The sequence below is a fragment of the Notamacropus eugenii genome, chromosome 3 (genome assembly GCF_028372415.1).
Source record: "Notamacropus eugenii isolate mMacEug1 chromosome 3, mMacEug1.pri_v2, whole genome shotgun sequence".
Classification (NCBI taxonomy): domain Eukaryota; kingdom Metazoa; phylum Chordata; class Mammalia; order Diprotodontia; family Macropodidae; genus Notamacropus; species Notamacropus eugenii.
The window spans coordinates 45,689,540-45,708,139 of NC_092874.1; the positions used below are offsets into that span (position 1 = coordinate 45,689,540).

General features: G+C 40.7%; 1 protein-coding gene across 4 annotated transcripts in view; it reads right to left on the reverse strand.

Annotated features, from left to right (window-relative positions):
* Positions 1-18,600, reverse strand: part of MYRIP (myosin VIIA and Rab interacting protein) — a 444,715-nt gene that overhangs the window by 7,260 nt on the left and 418,855 nt on the right. For all 4 annotated transcript variants that reach the window (XM_072651463.1, XM_072651461.1, XM_072651462.1 and 1 more), the window contains exons 12-13: positions 5,893-6,087; positions 32-193 (exon numbers count right to left, since the gene is read on the reverse strand). In XM_072651463.1, the coding sequence (XP_072507564.1) occupies positions 32-193; positions 5,893-6,087 (357 nt within the window). The remainder of the gene's footprint in view (positions 1-31; positions 194-5,892; positions 6,088-18,600) is intronic.

The window sequence follows — 18,600 nt, forward strand, 5'->3', positions numbered from 1 at the left end:
ATCTGGCAATAAGGAGAAGAGATATTTTCACCTGCAGCTCTGCATGGTGCACTTGTGCTGCTGCTGTGGCCACTTGGTCCTCCAGCTCAGCCAGCTCTGACTCCCCCGTGGTGCTACTGATTCTCCGGGCAGCATCCTCCAGTTCATTCAGCTGACCCTCTAAACCATAGACAGTGCCTGCGGTCAGGTACACCTACAAACCAGAGAGACAAATGACAGCTTTGGGGACCATGAGTTACAATGTAAGCTGAGGCAAGGGACTGTTTCGTTCTGGTTTTTGTATCCCCAGCACCTAGCACATAGTAGGCATTAATAAATATTTGTTAATTGATTGGTTAGCATAGATTTCTGGACTAGTTGGGTAACATTGTATTGGAAAAATTGTTTTGGCAGCTGGGTGGGGAATGGATTGGAGTGGAGAAAGGCTCAGGAGAAGGAAATCATTGAGAAAGAACTGCAATATCCAGATGTGCATGGATGAGGACCCGTGGCAGGGGAGCAGCTGCGAGAATGGAGAGAAGGGGAAAGGGAGAGATGGCATTAAAGCAATGGTTTGGATATATGGACTGAGGCTGCATGGGGAATTGAGTTGGGCACTGAAGTTTTGAGCATGAGGGCTAGGAGGAGGGTGGTACCCTCGGTAATAAGAAAGTTTTGAGGAGGGGAAAGCTTGGAAGGGGGCAAGGATATTGAGGCCCAGAGGGATTCAATGACTTGCTGAAGGTCACACATAGACAGGGCTGAATCCCTTTTGACTAGAACCACCGCTCTTTCCACGTGCTAATAATACAAAACGCCAGCTCCAAAAATTACATTATTAACCTAGCAATTTCTCAATAATAATATTTACATCACATATGCATTGCTATTGCACCTTTTGGAAAATAGAATGTTTGAGGTTTCATTTAACTTTGGGATTCTGTGCTCTCATGGGATTCCCTACGTGGGATGAGCTGCTGCTTTTGTTGTTCACTTATGTCCAACTCTTTGTGACCCCATTTGGGGTTTTCTTAGCAAAGACACTGGAGTTGTTTCCCATTTCCTTCTCTGGTTCATTTTACAGATGAGGAAACTGAGGCAGAGAGGGCAAGTGACTTACCTAAGGTCACACAGCTAGTAGGTGTCTGAGGCTGGATTTGAACTCAGATCTTCTGGACTCCAGGCCAGTGCTCTGCCCACTGTACCACCTAGCTACCTTCATTCTCATTTTATACGCATAAGGAAATGGAGGAGGGGAAGCTAAATGACTTGCCCAACACCACATGACTAGTAGACAGGTGGACTAAAACTCAGGTCTCTTGACTTAGGCATGGTTGAAAGATGGCTGAATTTGGAGTGTAAAGATGTGACTGGAATCTTAACTTTGCTTCCTTACAACTTGCATGTCTTTGGGCAGGTCACTTGAACTCTCTGGGATTTAGTTTTCCTTTTCTGTAAAAAGAGAGGGTTGGACTAGGTTCTGTCTAAGGTCCCTTCTAGACCAACATCTAATGATTCTGTAATACTAGCCAGGAGTTTTCTTCCTACCATCCTCACTGACCTGATTTTTTTTAGGCATCGCTGGATATGGGCACCCAATGACTATTTTGAAAGATTTTACTTGCATTCCTCTTCTGAGTTTCTGATCCTATCTGAATGTCTCATCATTGTCAGTCTGCTTTTTGGATATGCACAGATAACAGAGACAGTTGTCTATTCTCATGCCTTTATCTCTTGTGGGTACTCCAAAGGCAACATTCTTTTTTACTCTACCACACTGAGCTGATAACAGACATTATGCCCATCACCAGGCTTGACTAGAAGCTTTCCTGTCCGTAAGGACTCAATTGAGATCACGTTCTAGTGACTGATCATTTTTAGGCACCCAGAGTCCCTTCCCTTCCACATCACAATTAGGCACCAAGGCAGGACTTTGGTGGAGAGTATCTGTAAAATGAGCTGTAAAATGGCAACCCACTCCAGAATCTTTGCCAAGAAAACCCTGAATAGGGTCACAAAGAGTCAGACATGACCGAAATTCAACAACAAATTTTATAGGATACTTTATAAAGTATTCATCTCCCAGCACTGGGTATTTTCACTGGCTGACTCCATTGCCTAGAATGCTCTCCCTACTCATCTCCCTTCCTGGTTTTCCTGGTTCCCTTCAAGTCTCAGCTAAAGTCATACCTTCTATAGGAAGCCCTTCCCAATATCTGTTAATCCTAGGGTCTCCTCTCTGAGTTTATCTTGTATGTAGCTTATTTGTTCACAGTTGTTTGCGTGTCTCCTATATTAGACTGTGAGCTCCTCAAGAGCTGTCTTTTGTCCTCTTTGCATCCCCAGTGCTTAGCACAGACTTGTTAGTAGGTCCTTAATAAATAATTATTGCCTTCACTTTGCAGAATGGGATAAAAGAGTTAAATGAGAGGTCTTTAAGAAGAAAAGCGAAAAAGAAACAGGATTTAATCAAATCACCTGCCTCAGTCTCTCAAGTGAAGGTCTAGAATTTTTTTTTTTCTTTTAACTAAGGCCAGTCTTGTCTCTCAACATATTTCTGGATTCCCTCCTAGATAAGACAAAAAGATGCTTACTGGCTTGACAAATTCAACAGATTTTTCAAATGCAGTGGGGGGACGTTTCACCACTATTCCTAACTTTTTCTGACTCATACAACAATCTTGAATAGTCTCCCAAGAATAGGGAGAGATTAATTTTAAAAGTGAATTGAGGAAAGGAAGGGTTGGAGACAAATTATTTCCCTGCAGAAAGAAATGCCTGAGAGATATCTGAAAACTCCTTGACAGGAAAACCTGTGTTTTCAAAAGCCCTTGTCTTACAGTACCTTTTCCTCAAGAATACAAAATCATTGCTTTTATCTCCTCAGAACAGATGAGATTATTGGTGTCACTTACATTCTGAGTCAGTGGTAGACATTTTCAGAACGGTAAAGCTTAATGAACGTGAGAATGGAAACCTGGCTGAGTGTGATGGATAATGGACACATTTGAAATACACTAGCCTATCTGACAGGGAAATTGTGCTATTAAATGCCTTGCATAGGAGCCCAAAGTAAAAGTTAGGAGAAATGCCTATTGCAAGTTAAATTTAACCATTTCAGGTAACAGGATGTAATAATATTTGTGAAGTGTTTTGCAAACCTTAAAGCTCTAGTAAATGTTAGTTATTATTATTATATCCTCTAAGTGTATAATAAGTATAAAAATTCAATATTAATAATATTGACAGTGGATATTATTCCAGATTCAAGCCTAAGTGTAAATAAGTATAATATTCCAATACTTCAAGAAAATGAAATTTTGTGGGTAGAGGCCCTGTGTCCCAAGTCAGATTACAGAATCTCTAGGGAATGAGTTAGCATTTTTTTTTATGTCACAACTCTCTGCCCCTGTCCCATTCTAGTGAAGAATATAGTCCACTTTGCTGAACAGTGTTTTGAAAGGCATGAACTAAAATACATAAGATTCCAAAGGAAACAAGTTATATTGAAATACAGTGATCAAAATATCAAAAGGAAAAAAATGGTAGACCCCAGACTAAGAGTCCTTGCTAGGGTTTAGTGGATGGTCTTTGAGAAGGACTCCAAGGGAGGAATTTACCAGTCTGCAGTCAGCCTACTAATGAGCCTCTCAGCTTTCAGACTGGAGCTTTGGTTCACAAATTTAGAGTGGGGAATGATGTCAAGATCACTTCGTCCAAACCTCTCACTTTATAGATGAAGTAACTGAGGGTCAGAGTACGGGAGTGAGTTGGCCAAGATTACACATGTAGTAAGAAGCAGAACCAAGATATGAATCCAAGTGCCCTGGCCCCCAAACTGGCATTCTTCTACTCTATCACACTCTGTGCATAACAGAAGCCAGTTCATCACTGGCACTAGGCTCAAAGCTCTTCCACTCTGGATGGCTTACACTCTGACAGCATAGATTCTGAGAACCCCAGATCCCCTCCCTGCCAAATGAGACACCAGAGAAAGGCATTGGTGGAGCCTCTTTGATAGCTACTGCATAAAATACATCCCTTTCCTAATTGGCTTCATCTCAATCCTATTTGATTCTGATTTTAATTCCAATAGTGTGTGTATTCGTCCTTCGTTGCCAAAGAAGACCATGCCATCAGAGAAATAATGACATGACTTGCACTTGACTTTGTTTTTGAGTGAGGGAAGGCTGTAGAACATAAATTCCTTGAGGGTAAGAAATGGTTTACTTGTATCTTTCTGTCTCTAGCACCCAGGGCCTGGCACAAAGAAAGTGCTTAATAAATGCTAGTTGACTGAATGGCTGTAGGGCACAGTCATGATAACAATAAGAGTTGTTCCTTGTTTCAGTCTTGTATGACCTTCCATTTGAGGTCTTCTTGGCAAAGGTACTGCATTGGTTTGCCTTTTCCTTCTCCAGCTCAATTTACAGATGAAGAAACTGAGGCCAACAGGGTTAAGTGACTTGCCTAAGGACATATAGTTTGGAAGTGATTGAGGTCAAATTTGAACTCAGGTCTTCCTGAGTTGTTACAGTTGTTTTGGGCTCCCTAACCTCTGGTTACTTTACTACTTTAAAATGTAAGATCCCTCACAAAACACAACAACACAGAGTTGCTTAAAACAAACAGGTAAATTAAATAAGACACATGCCTTCCTCCCAGTCCAAAATGCATATAGAACCCCAGAAGGGTAGAGTGAGGAAAGGGGAATGTAAACAATGATGTATCCTCAAGGTGGAGTTTTCTCCTTCTCCCTCCTGGTTCTTGCTGATGCCTAGGGATATGAACAACATTGCCTTGATTTCTTGAGAAGAAAGAGCCCCAGACCAGAAATCAAGAAGACCTGAATTATAGTCCTGGCTCTTTCACTTCCTAACAGTGTTACCCTTCCTGTCCCCTCACCAAATTACTGTGAGGATTAAGTGAAGTGACATGTATAAAGTACTACTGTTTAGCACTATAGAAATCATAGGTCCAAAGGATTTAGGAAGGATTTCACAGGTCAACTCACTCAACGGCCTCATTGTCGTCATGAGGAAACTCAAGCTTGGGCAAGTTATTAAGGATTGCAAAGTGCTTTCTATGAACATCTTCTTGTGTCTCACAACTGCCCTGAAAGTGAAATGCTACACTTATTTTTATTATCTTCATTTTAGAGAGGACAAAACCAAAGGAAAGAGAAGTGACTTGTCCAAGGTCTCACAGATACTGTGAGATGGAATTCAAACCCAGGTCACCCTGATTCCAGCCCAATACACTATCCACTGCCCTGCCTCCATAGGGGAAGGAAGCCTAGGTTAGATTGGAGTCTTTGGATGCAAGTATAACACTGTGCTAACCAGGTTCACATGTAAGATCTCCTCCTCTGCATCAATAGTCTCTGGTAGGATTTTCAGGCTTTATGACCTTGTGGGGGATTATGGGACAGTGAGGGATGAGAGGAGCACTAGCGGAATCTGGAGAATTAATATGGCACCTTGGAGTCATGTCTGTTTCATAGAATATCACCCATTCAGGGCTGGAAGGCATCATAGGAATAAAATACTCCAATGTTCTTATTTGATGGATGAGGAAATTAGCTCTCATGGTTGCACAGGTAGTAAGTGAGGGAGGCAGCCTTTGAAACAGGTCCTCTAACAGCCCCTAACACTCTTTCATTGAACAATGAAATTTCATTGAAACCTCATTGTTTCCTGGCTTAAGTCAGCAATCCAAATCAACAAACATTTTTTAATTGTCCTCTTTGAGAAGGAAGTACAACTAACAATGACAGTTGTTTACTGCATGCCAGGCACTGTTCTAAGCTCTGGGACATCAGTCCATCATAGCATAGGTGTCCATTCACAGGATGAATCCTGTAACCATCACCAATCAAACCAGAGCAGGGCTCATCCAGCCAAACATGCTTACATTTTCTTCCAGTGAAGTGAGCTGCTCGTCAAGTCTCACATGGTCTGTCCCGAGAGGAAATGGCCCTTTCTCTCTCTCAGGAGGATCTGCTGGGAAATCCCAGGGACCAGTCGATTCTGCGATCAACTCTTCTGTGGCATTGATGACCTTCAGGACTTCCGTGGAGATATTGCAGAGGGAGGCAGCTGAGTACTTCTATTTGGCCCACACATGGGAAGGGAGAGAAGGCGAAAACATCACATTAGGCACAACACGAAGCTTCTGTGTTGTTTGGGATGAAATAGAAATAGAACCATATTGTTCTAAAAGATTCTGTGTCAAAGCATGAAAGCAAGCAGTGAGTTAAAAATGCCAGAATATTTTTAAAAGAAATAAAAGCAAGATTTAAAAATTATTATTTTAAAACATAGTTAACATAAAGGAACTTGAGTGAAGTTTAGTGTGAAGTAAACTATGTTCTTTGTTCTGCAAAACAATTATTTCATTTGATCAAATCAATCAATCAGTCAACCAACAAACATTTACTTAATGACTGACCACATACCAAGCAATGGGTTGGGTGCTAGAGACACAGATCGATCGATCAACAAGCAATTATCAAGGACCAGGCACTGGGGATGCCAAGATAAAAACGGCACATTTACACTGAGTTTGCACTGTATATTTTATATTGTCTAATATTTCACTGGACACCTTCTGTGAGGGGAGGGAGGCTGAGCAGTGGAGTTCAAATGGATTTCACAAATACTTATTGACTGTAGGTGATAGCTGTTCCTTTTTTGTCCTTGCTACCAGCGTATGGATTTGTTTTGTCTGGAAATATTTCATTCAAAATTTCTAATTCCACAGTTGTCTGGAGACTGTTCTTAATTAGATTCCAAATGAACATGCTTGCCTGAGGAGCTTACATTTATTTATTTATTTGTTCATTCATTCATTCATTTTTTCATTTGTTCATTTGTTCGTTTGTTTGTCGTTCTACACAGAATCCACCAGAAAGATTTTTGGGAGAAAGCTCCCATCTTACAACCTAAAGTACAGAAGGGATCAAGTCATTTGAAATGGCTATGTGGACTTCCATATTTCACTGTAGTTTGTTAAACAATAATTCACAGTACCATATATTACCCTCGGGACTCTCCCCTTCTGGTTCTAGAAAATGTGGTAAAAACATTGTTTGACATCTACAGGGGGAGAAGAATCTTCCTGCTGCTTGCTCCTGTATGGCTAGTGTAGTGGGACTTTACATCTGGGTATCTCAGGAGATTCATTCAACTGCAAGGGCAGCTGTATGTTATTGGCTGTAGACAGACTTTTCCATCTGCTAGAAATCAGTGTCTAGAAAAGTAGATTCCAAGTACCTTAGGGGAGATGGGAGTGGTATGGCCTAATGCTGTAATGGTACATACTTCCTTTGACTCAGTTCCACCCTTGCTCTTCTTCCCTATTCTCACTCAGGATAATGTATATTGATCATGTGTAGGACTAACTTATAATGATTATTATAATATAAACATTATAATGATTTATAATAAAATAATAATACTCCACTCCTAGGTAAATCAGAAAGTTTCTACTCTTGAGATCTCTATGAATTTATGACTCCTTACTTGAATCTAGTAAGGAGAGTAACAAGGGAAGAATTAAACTCAGCAGGAAACAAAGTGATTTTTCTGGTTTGTCAACCATGATGAGGTTGACTTACAGCACTTCACTTTTGCTTTCAGAAAAACTGTACCAAAAGTATAGGTGAGAAAAATGCATTTATATATTTTTTTAAAAAAGGGATGTGATTGATAAAAGATTGATCCTGAGTGGGTAGCAAAATAGGTATATGAGAAAGATGGAGATCTGTGGCATTGGGAGCAGCACACAAACAAATCCAGAGCATAAAGCCTCCAATGTGTCCAATAGGAAAAGAAATAAACCACAGGAGACCCACAGAGAATGCCTGCAGACTCTAATGATGATTCACGTTTAGATACCATTTTAAGGTTTGTGAAACATTTTGCATGTATTATAACAAATCTGTGAGGTATGTGCTATTCATATTCACAGTTGTTGCAGATAGGAAATTGAGGCCCCCAAACTAAATCTTGAGTGACTTGCTCAGTCACACAATTAGCAAACAACTGAGGCTAGAACTCAGTGTAGGTCTTCTTGACCCCAAGGCTGGCACTCTATTCACTAAACCACATTGACTGTACCCGGCTACACTAAGTGCCAATATTTTGTTGTTGTTCACACATTTCAGTGGTGTCTGACTCTTCATGACCCCATTTGGAGTTTTCTTGGCAAAAATCCTGGAGTAGTTTGCCACTTCCTTCTCCAGACCATTTTACAGATGAGGAAACTGAGGCCAACAGGGTTAAGTGACTTGCCCAGGGTCACATAGCTAGTAAGTGTCTTTGTTCACATTTGGACTCAGGTCTTCCTGATTCCAGGGCTGGTACTCCATCCATTATGCCACCTGGCTGGCCAATACCAATTAAGACGAAATACATTTCTAACATCAAAGGAATATATAGAAAATTAATAATCAATTCAATGTTATTTCGGCATCCAAAGGTTTTTTTGCTTAATTTACTTAAAAAATTAATTCAATTTCACTAGTTCTCAGCCTTTAGTCCAGTAAAAGCTCATGTTTACTCTAAGATAGCCAGAGGTTTGTATATCTATAATTTGCTTTAATTCATCAAGAGAGAACTGGTCACCAGCTGCGCTCAGTGACTTAAGAAATTAAGAAAACAATAAAGAAAAAAGTTCTGTACTGTGTTCTGGCTTGCTGGTTTCCTGATTATATAAAAAGTGTGCTCCCTGTTGGGAAGCAGAAACAGGGATAATAGCAAAGAAATCTGACAACCTATATTCTCCCAGATGTAAGGAATCAAGGACTCTCGTGCCTGGAATATTTGATCACCTTCCCTTTTTCTTGTCACAGTTGGTTTGAATAAACAATGTGCTCCTCTTTCTCCGTGCAATAAATAGAAATATCATTGGCATTGGAGAGGGCTTTTACGTGGTCCAAATCATGGCACAATTTGAGGAGTGGTGTAAAGGAAGAAAGGCTCCGAAGCCTTCGGGGTGACAGACTGGAACAAATATGAGAAGAAATCTCTCATCCCAAGCCTCTCTGCTTCTAGTCACAGAGGGCCTGGAGGGTAGAAAAGGGTGGGTGAGGTAGCATGAATATTCATCAGCAAGAGGAATGTCTATCTAACATGGATCATGCTGATAATTTCAGGATAACTACTGTAAAATGGAGTCTTGCCTTTGGAGCATGCCCAGATGAAAGTGCTTAGAGGGGACTGATCTGGGCACCCAGTAAACAACAAGGAGATATTAACATGTGAAAGAAAGCCAACAGCAGGTTGGAAAAGAAGTTATTTCCTTTGGGCTAAAAGATGCCATTTTAAATAGCTATCAGTGAAGGTTTAACCTAGCATAGTGCTCCCAGTGAGTCCCGAGTGGACTACTTCAGTAGATGCTCATTTGTGATTAAGGTCTGCCTTACACATCATAGATTTTACACTTAGTGAGAAATCCCAAGGTTGTTTTGAGTCTGTGCTACTCTACTAGCATTAAATTAAGCAAGGAGGAAATTTGGTGAGGTTTTAATCAGAATTAGTTGCTAATAAGAGGATGTCTAGACTAGCATATGCAGAAGGGAATTGGGGTAAGTGTTGGTTCTTGAGAAAATGAGAGAAGAAAGGGTGTGAAAACAGTACAACATGGGTAAGATGGGTCAGGCAGTCAACAAGCATTTATCAAACATTTATTATGTGCCAGGCACTGGGCTAAGCACTGGGGATGAAAATATAGTCAAAAAGAAAGACAGTCCCTCCCTTCAAGGAATTTACATTGTAATAGGGGAAGATAACCCATAAAAAGGAAACAAAAGGCCGGAGTGAAGTAGGGGAGAGGGGAAGATGGTAGTGAAATCCAGAGAGTCAGAAGCAGATCTAGGAGGGAAAATCAAGAACGGATGGTCACCCTTCCACAAAAAGGAGGTAGATTCTGGCAAGAACTCACCAAAAGGTGCCACATGGGTGGAGGGATGTTTCCAGGTGAATAGGATGGGAAAATAGTCTGGGACACATTACAGTCTACATTTCAGAGGACCTGCCAAATGGTTTTGATTTACTGGAATTGATGTCCAATATTGTTTAATATGATGATGACAGGATCAGAGGATCATAGATTGAGAGCTGAAAGTAACCTCAGATGTCAAGTCTAATCTTGTCATTTTATGGATGCAGACCCTGAGACCGAGAGAGGTGAAATGACTTGGTCTAAGTCACACAGGTGGTAGACATGGGAGCTGAACCAAGGTGGGGACTAGGATGATGATGATAATAGAAAAAATAGACTGCTACCTGGGATATGGACCAAGTTTTCTTATAAAGCCATTTTTGTTGTAAAGATATTTGTTGTCGCCCAGAGGTATCAAAGGCCCACTGGAGAACAAGAACCATTAGCATTCTACCAAGCTGGAAAGGCTTCAACTACAAACCCAGTAATCTGTCTTTGTCCCAGAACCAGCCTACTTAATCAAAGAATTTTATGATGGCTATAGGGAGATGATGTTGTTTTGGCCACAGCAATTCCTAAAGTCACAGAAGAGTTTTCATAAACATTGGTGGCAAAGTGCCTAGACCAATCACTCTGACATTGATCATGAGGATGAGGACAGTGCTGATGGCAATGATAAGGACAGTGATGCTAGCAGCTGGCATTTCTGAGGCTCTTAAAAGTTTACAAGGTGCTTTATATAGATCATCTCATTCACTTTCCTCACAAAATCCTTCAGGGGTAGAAGAGACAGAAGGATAAGACTTTTATCATAAAATTTAAGAATGGGAAATTACCATGCCTTCATTTAAAAAAATTATTATTTTTGATTCTGAATTTGAACAGCAAACATGATCATTTTCGTAAACAAAGCAGAACAGAAAAAAAGAACATTGCATAGGCATCTGGGCCTCTGCACCGAGCACAGTTTGCACTTCCCATCAGACATAACAAATGTAAAATGTTATTTTCAAAGTTGTCCTGCTTTTCTGTTTCCTACTAACCTTTCTTCTACTCTTTCCTGTGCATTTAAAGACCCTCTTTTCTTCTTTTCTAAAGTTTTATTAACTGTGTTACTTGTTTCCTCTTTCCCCCACTTGGAAGAAAAGAAAGAAAAAACAACCCTTGCATCAGATATGCAGAGTCAAGCAAAACATATTCCTGCATTATCCAGCTCTGAAAATGTCTGTCTGCCTCACTCTGCACTCTGAGTCCATCATGTTTCTACCAGGAGCCAATTTCCTTGGTAAAACTCGGGCCCTAAGGAGTGAAGTGATTTGTATAAGGAGAACAGGGACTTGCATCTGTAAACCTTTCCCATTTCAATGTCCTTTCCACCGAGCCATGTTGCTTTGGGTTAAGCCACTGTGGTGCATCATTTCTGTACGAGTGGTCAATACTTTGACCAAACACACGATCAGAGACTAACATCATCTTGAATGAATATTTCATAGGATGGATCTAGGTTAGGTGTTAAGTAGTGACTGTTCGCATCCAATGCACTAATTCATTTGCAAAGCATCTGTTTGCCCTCATTTTAGGTGGAGGCTGAGAATAAAAACAGAAAAGGGGAGGTGGCAGAAAATTAGCCTGAAAAGAATATATAAATAGTCAGTGGAAGGTCCTCGGTCTTGTGACTTGCAAATAGAGCCAGGAGGGAAAGGGGAAATGCAAAAGTGACATCATTGCTGAAAAAAATTACATAAGAGAAACCAAACGATAGGGAGAACAATATTGCTAGAGAAATTGGTGGTAAGAGGCAAAATAGCTGTTAAAAATTCTTTATTTTGTGACCAAACGGATTTTATCAATAAGAGGAAACTTTCCTAAAATACAACAGAAAGAGGTCATCTTAGTAAATGGATAAATAAAATCAACTTGCAGGGGGTATATTGTAGGAAAACTGTTAGATTAGGCATTGGGAGACAGGGAAATGACTAACGTGGAGAGCTGGGTCTCAGTTTCCTCATATATAAAATGATGGGGTTGTTTTGGATGAATACCAACATTCTTTCTTATTCTAGACCAAGTCCTTAGAGAGGTCTTAGGGCATACTAGAAAAAGTATTGAACTTGGACTCAGTAGAGACTTGGCTTTGAAATTTATCTCTGGGCAAATTCTTTAATCCCTCCGGACCTCAGTTTTCACATCTGTAAAATGGGGATAATAACATCTACTTACTCCATATAGTTGTTTTGAGGATTAAGTGAAATAATTAATATAAAGCACTTTGCAAATCTTAAAGTGCTACGTGAACGTTACTTCATCATCATCATCCTCATCCTCAGCATTAGCTTCGAAAAATCCTCTTTCAAGAACTCAGCATTTAAAGATAAACTAATGCTGGACACACACACACACACACACACACACACACACACACAGAAATTTAAATCAATGAGACAGATCAATATAATATGCTTTACGTAGGACTTGAGCTCCCAGAATTCAAGTTGAGAAAGGCTTTATTGTTAGCCTCGAGGAAAATATTTTAGTGCCTAAAGGGAAGAATATTCAGGAGGCCCCTTGTGAAAGAAAGTGTCTGATCAAGAGGAAGATGGCTTAGAAACAAGAAGGAAAAGCATAGGAAGGCTTGACTGGTTGAGAAAGAGAAAGTAACAGAATCTCCCCTCCCTCCCAGCCCCAGTCAGGGTACCACAGAAAAGTCCACTAGCTAGCTGCGGTACTTCTGTGTCCTTTGGGAGAAGTGTGTGGAAGCTTGCCAGGGACAGAATAGAAAGACAAGCTAGCCTGATAAACTGTCGCATCTTATGGTGTGCTGAATAAAATATGAGGCACTCACAAAATGACTGAATAAGTAAATTTTTAAAAAATGTCTGAAGTCCATAGAATTTCCCTTTAAAGTGTGTGTTCTGTACAAAGAGGCTGTTCTTGACCTGCAGTCAGTAGGTCATTAATTTTACTTGGAATATTTCTCTATTGGCAAGGATGGAATTGCTCTGGTCCACCTACCCCATTTTTGATAAATGTCATGCCCTTGAGAAATAGCTGGGCAGTTTCTGGATTCATGTGATCCAATGATACGGGAAAGCTAACTGTCCCCAAGGGAGACCAGACCAGTGACCTTGACTTTATTTATACCATTCTCTAACTTCCTCTGCTAATGGCTCAAAACAATAACAACATTAAAAACCAAGTGAACCCGAGAATCAGGTGGGTGTTGGCTCACTCTACATCTCAGCCAAGCTGGGCTATTTGGCATTTCCTAATCCTGCCCTAGCCCTCCCCACGTCTTTGCATTCCCCGTTTGGGGTTTTCTTGGCAAGGATACCAGTTGTTTCCTTCTCCAGCTCATTTTACAGATGAGGAAACTGAGGCCAACAGGGTTAAGTGACTTGCCCAGGGTCACACAGCTACTAAGTGTCTGAGGCCAGATTTGAAGTCAGGAAGATGACTCCAGGCCCAGCACTCGACCCAGTTCACCACCTATTGAAATGCTTCCTTTCAAAATCTAGCTCAGCTCCTCTATGAATCCATGTCTGACCAATACAGCTAAAAGCATTCCTTGCTCCAATCTGCAACCTTTTCTGGCAAGTCAAATGTGTTTACTAAACACTCACCATGTGCCAAGCAGTGCTTGATCTCTTCTGTATACTTATCACATCCAAATGGGTTACATTCTCATTATTTGTTATCTGTATATGTCTCCTACCTCTGTGAGACTGTAAGTTAATTCACTGGTTGATTCCATCACTTGAGAACAGGAAATGGATCTTGTTTTATCCTTACGAGGCAGCTACACGGCATAGCAGAGAACCTAAGTTCAAATCCTCCCTCAGACATTGACCAACTATGTGACCCTTGACAAGTCACTAAGCCAAGGGTGGGGAACCTGCGACCTTGAGGCCACATGTAGCTCTCTAGATCCTTGGGTGAGGCCCTTTGACTGAATCCAAACTTCACAGAACAAATCCCCTTAATAAAAGGATTTGTTCCGTAAAGCTTGGACTCAGTCAAAAGGCTGCACTTGAGGACCTAGAAGACCACGTGTTCTGGAGGCCACAGGTTCCCTGTCCTTGAACTAAGCCTTTCTTAGTCTCAGTTTCCTCATCTGTAAAATGGGGATGATAATAATAATAGCACCTACCTCCCAGGGTTGCTGTGAGGATCACATGAGATGATATTTGGAAAATGCTTTGCAAACTTCTAAGTGTTACATGAACATTAGCTATTTTTTATCATTCTTGGATCCAAGACACAGAATTCAAAGCTTGAACATGGAAGATGATTATATGTTTATTGAATTGAACTTATCAGTATATTATCTCATCACAACAACTAATGATGGGATAGGTACTACAGGTATTATCACTATTTCACAGATGAGAAATATGAAGGTTGTGACGTCTCTAGGGCCATAGAACTAGTGAGTCTTAGAGTCAGGATTCACAACCAGGTCTTCCTGACTTGGGAGTCTGGCACTTTATCCAGTATACCACATTACCCTTTCACAGAAGAACTGAATTATTAATTCAAAAAGATGAAAATGTCTTCCCAGTGATTTTCCCAATCTCAGACCTCTCTCTCCACAGAAGGAAGGAAAGGCTCATCACTAGTCCCTAAAGCTGATTACTAGTCTTGATAAAGACTAGCACCTTCTCCCTGTCTCCCAACCAAATCTCAGTTATAACTCAGCGGGCCATCAAAGGAAGCTGGATTACAAAAACCTGAAGCATAATTAGTTAACGTAACTCAAAAAATGTGGCAGCACTAAGCTAATGGTCATTTAAAAATCAAGAAATAAGAATAACTACAGCAGAATTGCATTTTCTGATAGCAAGAAATAAATTAATCCGGACATAATCTAATGCCCCTCATTACATATGCTAGACAAATGGATGTGGTTTTTAGTTTTAAAATATCTTCCATTTAAAATCCTTTCTTCAGAAAACAAATATGACAGTTTATCAAAACTGGAAGGGACTTTTAGGGGTCATCTACTCCAGCTTCCTCATTTTATAGATACAGAAAGTAAGGCCCACGTAGACAGGTAGCTCAGTGGATAGAGAGCTGGGCCTATAGTTAGGAAGACTTGAGTTCAAATCCAGTTTCAGATATTTACTACCTAAGTGACTAGGCAAGTCACTCAACCTCCGCTTCAGTTTCCTCAACTATAAAATGGGATAATAATAACGTCTTTCCCTGGTTGTTTTGAGGATAAAATGAGATATTTGTAAAATATTTTGCACAGTGCCTGGTATGTAGTTGGTGCTTAATAAACACTTGTTTCCTTTAATGACTTCACCAAGGTCACATAAGCAGTTTGTGAGAGAGCTGGGATTTGACCCTATCCAAGTCCTTGACTCTACTATGTACAATGCTTTTTTTCCATGTACCCTTCTGATTTGATTTGAGCTTTGGGCATAATTATTTTCCTACTCTGAGGCTCAGGGCTTTCTGTTCTTAAGTTGGAGTTACTGCAAACACACCAGGAGCTTGTCTTCTCTTTCCTGAACTGAGGGGTGTTCAGGAGGACTAGTACCTCTGGTGTGGGCACTGTTAGCCCTTTTCAGGACACTTCTGGTATCCATCTGCCACCCAACTCTCTCCTATGTCTCCAAGGGTAAAACTGTCTCAGCAACTAGGCTAAACCAGATTGAGCGTTACCTATATGCCTCAAACCCAGAGGATGTCTGTTCCCCCAAAGTGAAGACATTTCCTCTGGAGGAATGGGTGGATAACAATTTATTCCAAAGGCCATGAAAGCAGCCAAAGTGCTGCTGAAGCAAGCACTGCGGTCAATCATCAAAGATGCTAAGATCATTTGCTGCATCTTGGTCCATCGCCAGTCATCCTGCTTTTGTCCTGCCAGTGAACTCTGATGTCTCTACAAGAGAGACTTAGGCTGACCACTTTGTGCAGCGTTGCCTCACTTAAATGCAATCTATGTGCTAGTTAACATCCTCCCATGACGTCACTGATCCTCTTCGAAACAGACAAGCAACAACTTATCTGAACTGTTGTCAAGAGAAATGAGGAATGATGAATGGCCAACAAATGAAGGAGGGAGACTGAGCATTGCTTCTTCAAGCAACATAACAAACAAACCATCAACCCTAAACAGAGCTGATTACTAACCGCCCTTCCTGAGGCTTCTGCTAAGATTCTTTGAGCCGCTGGATCCAATTTCCAGGCTTCACTGTAAGCCCCCAAAGAATACCAAAATTATTTGGAGCCTGGAAAAATAAAGGCAAACACAACACTCCCCTCAAGGATTTCAGGCAGAATGGAGACCGAATAAATGTCTGAACTGCTCGTGAATCGGTGTCTCTTTCCTCCTTTGCTCCTAGTTCCTTCCACTGTGATTATTGTCAACGAGGTGCACATCAGTTTATGCGTCTGCTCCTTTCTATTTTCACTGAACTCCCCCTTTTTTTTAACTCCCTCACTCTTCCCCCTTAACATTTTTTTTAAAAAAGTCATTTCTCTGCTTTCAAAATAAAATACACCAACCTCTCCTGTATGTGCTTCTTGACTGGTAATTGCAAGGAGAGGGCTGAGGAAAGACAGATTAAAGGATCCCATGTTTCTTCCATTCTGGGATGATGCCCCACTGTTCTTCATTACTTGAGGGGAAGGCATCCCCTTGCCTGCCTAGCCCAGCCTTGGTCAAAGGAGGCCACTGAGTAAGTGCTGACAATATACTTTCAATTCTTAACCCCAGCAGGGTGAACTCTGATTCTAATGCGTGTGGGGGGAGAGGACGAGCACAAGATTTGGATTCAGAATCTGGATCTTAGAATCCTCATTCTGCAACTTAGCTTGGGTGCTTTGGGTAATTCACTGGCCTCACCTATAAAATGAAGAGATTAGACTGGACAACGTCATAATCTTCTGGAAGCAAGTGGTATTTTGTCTGTGATTCTTAAGGGATGAATGGTGGTGGAAAGATCATATATCTTGTAGATTATGGGATCATAGACTGTCAAAATTGGAAGGGAATTGAGAGATCACTTAGCCCAACTCTGAATTGTATGGAAGAGGAAACTGATTAGTAAGCATTTATTAGGCACCTACTGTGAACAAGGTAATTAGTACTAGATGCTGGGCATATAAATATGAAAATGAGACAGGAAAGAATGATGGAGTGAGAGGACCTGGTTCAAGTATTGCCTCTCTTACTAATTACCTGTATGACCTTGGGCAGGCCAATTTATCCTCTGAGCCCCAGGCAACCCTCTAAAATCATCCATTAAAGAAGAGTCTAAGAAAGGGCTAAAAGGAAGGATTGCATGCTGGCAATGAATTTGTTTACCTCTCTTAAAAAGACATAGCTCTGATTTGGTAATTCAAGCTAGAGGTCAATTACAAAGTGCAATACATGAAAATGACTACGTCTATCCGGCTTTTCTTAATTTTAAATCTATTACTATAAGGATTCTTAACTTTTTACAATTGATAACTATGTTTTGATAGAATTAATTTATATACATAATATATATTATATATACAATATATACATATGTATATATACATTTATGTAAGTATATATATATATGACTTCATTTTACTCATTTGAAAATAGTATCCTGAGAAGGGGTTCATGGGTTTCACTAGATTGCCAAAGGGGCCCATGTCGCATGAAAAATTAACTCCCCCTCCTCCATTGCTGTCATTATAATATAAAGGGACCAAAATGTCCTCCAGGCGAAGTTTTAAAAGGAAAGAAATGTGGTGTATTTCCTTTTCTAAACCCTTCCATAGAACCCTCTTCATTCACTCTGCCCCTTCTGCTCCTTACTCGTCCTTGAATGACCAATGGTGTTCTACTCTAGCACCATAGTCACCTCTGTGTTGGAGGTCTACCTCTCCCCACTCTTCTGAAGCCATGGTAGTATGGTTCAGTGGACTTGGAGTCAGGACCTAGGTTTGAATCCCATCACTGCCACTACATAGCAATATCACCTTGGGTAAATGACTTCATCTTTCTAACCTCAGTTTTCCCAGTTCTAGAGTGAAGGGGTTAGCTAGATGCCCTTGAAGGACTCTTTGAACACTGATCCTAATTCACATGAAGGTACTAGTATGGTGTATTCTCAGACAAAATATGTCTATATCAGTAGGCAATGTGTGAACCCAAACAAGTGTTCAAATAGTGGAATTTTAGGCAGACATGTGGGGAGATATTTTTAAGTAGGAGGACCTTTCAGCCTGTCATACAAATCATACAGTTTAAAACACCTTTTAGGTTTCCAACTTAGCTTCCACCTCTGCTGAGTTGGCCTGGATAACATTGTTCCATTGCCCAATGGAGCATAGGTCTATGAAGGTGGAATTTGCTACTTTGTGAGAATCATAATGAGACAGGAATAAAGGATATTGAAGCAAACCTTGGAAAGTTTTGACCCACAAGCCAGCAGCCCCTGAATGCTGCAGACGTGGCGAGCTGAGCTCACTCCATTGCATCCAAGCCTGTTAGCCCAAATGATTCAATCCCCATTAAATAGCGAAAGCTAGAACATATGGCGTGCTGAGGACAGTCACAACAACAGACTTGGAGGAGCATTCTTGGTGACAGGCTCATTTTTCCTGCCTTAAAAAAAGCATACCTAGTCTCAAGGCATCAGGCAACAATTAGCTAATAAAATGTGCTCTCCTGGAAAGCTTGCCTCCATG